Source organism: Macrobrachium rosenbergii, chromosome 53 (genome assembly GCF_040412425.1).
Source record: "Macrobrachium rosenbergii isolate ZJJX-2024 chromosome 53, ASM4041242v1, whole genome shotgun sequence".
Taxonomy (NCBI): domain Eukaryota; kingdom Metazoa; phylum Arthropoda; class Malacostraca; order Decapoda; family Palaemonidae; genus Macrobrachium; species Macrobrachium rosenbergii.
This window is the reverse complement of record NC_089793.1, coordinates 6565324-6570323: the sequence shown is the minus strand read 5'-3', so window position 1 is coordinate 6570323 and position 5000 is coordinate 6565324. Positions and strand designations below refer to the sequence as shown.

General features: G+C 32.2%; 2 protein-coding genes across 4 annotated transcripts in view; one reads left to right on the top strand and one right to left on the bottom strand.

Moving 5' to 3' along the window:
* Positions 1-123, bottom strand: part of LOC136834047 (antifreeze protein Maxi-like) — a 591-nt gene extending 468 nt beyond the window's left edge. The window contains exon 1 of the mRNA XM_067096304.1: positions 1-123. This exon is cut by the window's left edge and continues 468 nt beyond it. Coding sequence (XP_066952405.1) covers positions 1-123 — 123 coding nt within the window.
* Positions 1-5000, top strand: part of LOC136834240 (uncharacterized) — a 205292-nt gene that overhangs the window by 52536 nt on the left and 147756 nt on the right. The window lies entirely within an intron of this gene.

Genomic DNA, 5000 nt, shown 5'->3' with positions numbered 1-5000 from the left:
AGTTGCAGTCGCGATAGCAGCATCAGCAGCAGTATTATTATTAGTTGCAATAGCAACAGCAGTAGTGGTAATATTAGTTGCAATTGCAGTAGCAGCATCAGCAGCAGTGGTATTAGTTGCCATAGCAACAGCAGTAGTAGGACTATCAGTTGCAATGCAATAGCAGCATCAGCAGCAGTAGTATTAGTTGCAATAGCAGCAGCATTAATAGCAGTAGCAAAAACGATTTTAAATTTACTTCAGTGAACTTTTGATTAGTCAGGAAATTCATATCAGGTGTTCGTTCCTAACTATGCAAAGAGAGAGTGTAACAAAAAAATTTTTACGACACTTTAACACAACAGTGGCTTTAGAGCACATTTATTTTTGAGCATAAAAAATCAATTAGGGATTCAATGCCTGGAGATTATTATAGGCCATTAAAACTTTAATGACGGTTTTTGGACGAATGCAAGCACTCACGTGCTATGACCTACCTGTATGCTTTATTTCCTGCTTTGGGAAATTATTATTAATTTGTTGCTCCTTGTAAACGCCATTAAAAGTATGAATTTCAACTGAAATGCATCGTGGGAATGTAATTTCCTGGTGCTTTGAGATTATTTGAAATGTTAAGTTTTGTTATTGAATTTTTTTTTTTTTTGGTAGGTTAAGCTGGCTTTATGCCAGCACAGGGTCTTGCTCCTTGAGCAGGTTGTGTATATCAGTGCTAAAAGGAAGAAACTAGGATAAGCACTTTGATTTCCTCATAGTATTTGTACAATAATTATGATTCGGACAAGGGTTTTTACCACACGGATTGTACATTATTTCAGAGAAAAATATCGCTTGTAAATATGTATTAATAGTTATGTAAAAAGAACATTCGGATGCATACCTTAATTTTGTTTTAGTTTTACAATTAATAGAAATAGCACGATAGAGCTTTTCTTTATTTGAGTGGAACATATGAGGAGAAAATTAGTTAATATCAGTGTTTTTTGAATCTGTATGAATTAGGGTTTATATGGATATCCGGAAATTGGAACATGTTGCCATTAAACTGAGAAGCATAAAATTGATGAGACAGATAAACGTATTTACTCATTTGTTCTTGAAGAATATTCATAGACAAGTAGATAAATAGACTGATTTATAGAAGGACAGGTCCAATATAGAAAGAATATGAGTGGGTAAGAAATGAGAATAGAGAAACAGAGAAACGTAAGTGTATTTTCTATTTTTCTGCTGTAAAATTTATAATTTTTAGTACTACAAATATTGCTGTTACTACGATGAAAATAACCTTAGTTGTGAGAATTATCTTTTTTTACAATTAGAAGCGCTCCCGTCCTTCCTGGACCAGTTAATCTTGTTCGACCTTGACTGTGCTATTGCCATTGATAGTCAATAAAGATTTCTGTATTCTAAAACTAGGCGTGTTTATTTTCATAATATTCTTTGATCAAGCTTAGGTAAACTGATGGTTACAATAAAACTAGGCGTGTTTAACATAATATTTTATGACCAGCTGGGGTAAACTAGGCGTGTTTACTTTCATAATATTCTTTGATCAGCTTAGGTAAACTAGACATGTTTACTTTCATAATATTCTTTTGATCAGCTTAGGTAAACTAGACATGTTTACTTTCATAATATTCTATGATCAGCTTAGGGTACACTTGACTTTTACATAATATTCTGTGATCAGCTTAGGTAAACTAGACATGTTTACTTTCATAATATTCTATGATCAGCTTAGGTACACTTGACATGTTTACTTTCATAATATTCTATGATCAGCTTAGGTAAACTAGAAATGTTTACTTTCATAATATTTTATGATCAGCTTAGTACACTAGACATGTTTACGTGATCAAATCAGTAAACTAGACATGTTTATATTTATGATCACTTCAGTAAATGTTTAGCACTTTAAGAGGTAGCATTTTACTTCTGATCTTATCCTTAATTTTAAACCTTAATCTTACCCTTAACCCAAGTGTAAATAATGAATATCAGCAGTTTAATCTTATCATGTTTCTCTGAAATTCCCGAAGGTCTTGATAAAGTAGAAAATATTGTAACCGTATGTTGAATACCCCTTTTCAAATTTAACATGGCTTTATCAAGTATTATATTAGTAGTGGATTGCATTCGTATTTCTATTATTGTTAAAATTTATAGGTAGTCCTGTGTATAGTGACATTTTTTATAATGATGCCCATAGCAGATGCGACGCCAAAGTGCGCAAATGAATCAATTATATATAAATATGTTCCCCTTCCTTTCACTGGAGACCAGCCCATTAAAATTTAGATTTATCTTTGTCATGGAAATTACTGACGAGGAGAAATGATAAGTCAATTTTGATTCAATTTCACCCAGCAATTCGCAAGATAAGATGATTATTGATCGAACTGGGTGACAGATATACCCCTTGAAGCATTTTGGTGTGTAGCACACTTGCTGCTGAGTTGTGTAACCGGTTAGAACAAATAGGATTGATAATAAGTAGGCCGTTTATCATTTGAGTAGTCATAATCTCAATCAGATGGAAACAGATACCTGGAAATAAGCGTTGAAGTTATAACGAAGAAAATGCCATAGACTCAACATAACAAACTTAACACGAAATTATAACATAGAAAATGACGTAGACTGAACCAAACAAACATAGCACGAAGAAAGTGACAGACTGAACATAACAAACATAGCACGAAATTATAACGAGAAAAATGACATAGACTGAATACAACAGCATTGTACGAAATTACAACGAAGAAAATGATACAGACTGACACAACAAACATAGCACGAAGTTATATGGAACAAAATGACATAGACTGAACACAACAAACATAGTACGAAGTTATATGGAGCAAAATGACATAGACTGAATACAACCAACATTGTACAATTATAAGGAACAAAATGAAATAGACTGAACATCATAAACATAGCACGAAATTATAAGGAGCAAAAGGACATAGACTGAGCACAACAAAAATAGGACGAAATTATATTGAACAAAATGACGAAGACTGTCCACAGCAATCACAGCACGGAGTTATATGGAACAAAATGACATAGACTGGACGCAACAAACATTGCACGAAACATAACGAACAAAATGACATAGACTGAACATAACAGCATGGAGACAAAGCGTAGCCAAAGGAACAAACAAATGACATAGACTAAACACCATAAACATTGCACTAAATTATAACGAACAAAACGACACAGACCAAACAACTGATGAGACTGAAATCGATTAAGTACCCTGTCACTCAAACCATGTGGCGAATCAAAACACATCGAACCGATTAATAAAAAAAAAAAAAAAAAAAAGACATGTCGTCATCACAGCAACCCATCCTCGTAGGAAGAGAAAGTAGTCAATAGGCCGATAGTAGGAGAATACCGTAGAATGTAGATTCTACCAGTTAGCTACTTCTCTCTCTCTCTCTCTCTCTCTCTCTCTCTCTCTCTCTCTCTCTCTCTCTCTCTCTCCCTTCGACCACGCCTGTGTGAGTGCCAGTTTTTGTGGGCGTCGGACTTCCAACGGGTTCCCTGATGCAACCGTGGTGGGTGGGTGGGTGGGCGGGTGGGTGGGGTGGAGTGGAGTGAATTGGTGGGAGTGGGAAGGAATGAGTGCTGAGTTTGCTGTGTTTATCTAGTTCTTAGGTTATTATTATTATTATTATTATTATTATGATTATTTAAATGAATGATTATTCTTTTTTTGTAATCTGTAATGGTTTCTGAAGTGATTACTGTTTTTAGACTGTAATCTCTGTATTTCTCTTTGATGGGATATATTCCGACTGAAGATGGATATCAGAAGAATACTTTGTGTGTGTGTGTGTGTGTGTGTGTATTATTATTGTTATTATTATTATTGTTATTTAACAGAGGGTACGTTCTTAATAATATTTCTTTAAGAAATGAATAATTACTTTCATTTTTGGTAACTTGTAATGATTTTGTAGAATGACAAGTATTGTTTAAACTGTAATCTGTGTATTTTAAGGTACCAAATTACCTTCGACTGGAGTTGGGTATCAGAAGGAATACATTATTATTATTATTATTATTATTATTATTATTATTATTATTATTATTATTATTATTACGGCAGTACCTTCATATTAATATTTCTTTACTGAATGGACACTTTCTTCTGTTAATGTTTATCTCGGACGTAAGTTTGTTTTTATAATGATTTGTGTAATTGAATGATTAATAATTTTCCTATAACGTGTAATCCTTATTTAGGATGATTTCTGTTGTTTAAACAGTAATCTATATTCAAAGGTAACTAGATGCCTTTGAATGAAGATCGGTATTAGACGAATACATTATTATTATTATTATTATATTATTATTATTATTATTATTATTATTATTATTATTATTTAGGAAGTACCTTCTTATTTATATTTCTTTAATTAATGGACAATTACTTCTGTTTATCTTGTAATTTGGGTTTTCAAAGTTGAAAGGCTATCCTTGCATTAAGAGAAGAATAAAATGAGTATTATTATTATTATTATTATTATTATTATTATTATTATTATTATTATTATTATTATTATTATTGTTATTATTATTGTTGTTGTTGTTGTTGTTGTTGTTGTGTAGGAAGTACCTTCTCATAAGCATTTCTTTGATTAATGTACAATTACTTCTGTTTATCTTGTAATTTGGGTTTTCAAAGTTGAAAGGATATCCTCGCATTAAGAGAAAAATAAAATGAATATTATTATTATTGAATGAAGTTGCTGCATCAGCTGCATTTAATTTAATATAGGGTCTTCTCTGTTTTTCTAATTATTTTTACCACATTCATGCGGCAAAACCCAAGAAAGGTATCTAAATATCTAAGCTAACATGATGATGACTATTATTCAGAAATGGCATCGTATTTCAGAGCGAGCTCTCAGACAAAGAAAAAGAAAAAAGATGGACGGCCTTAGCTGGAAAAGATTAAAAATGGGGTGAAGAGAATGAAAAAA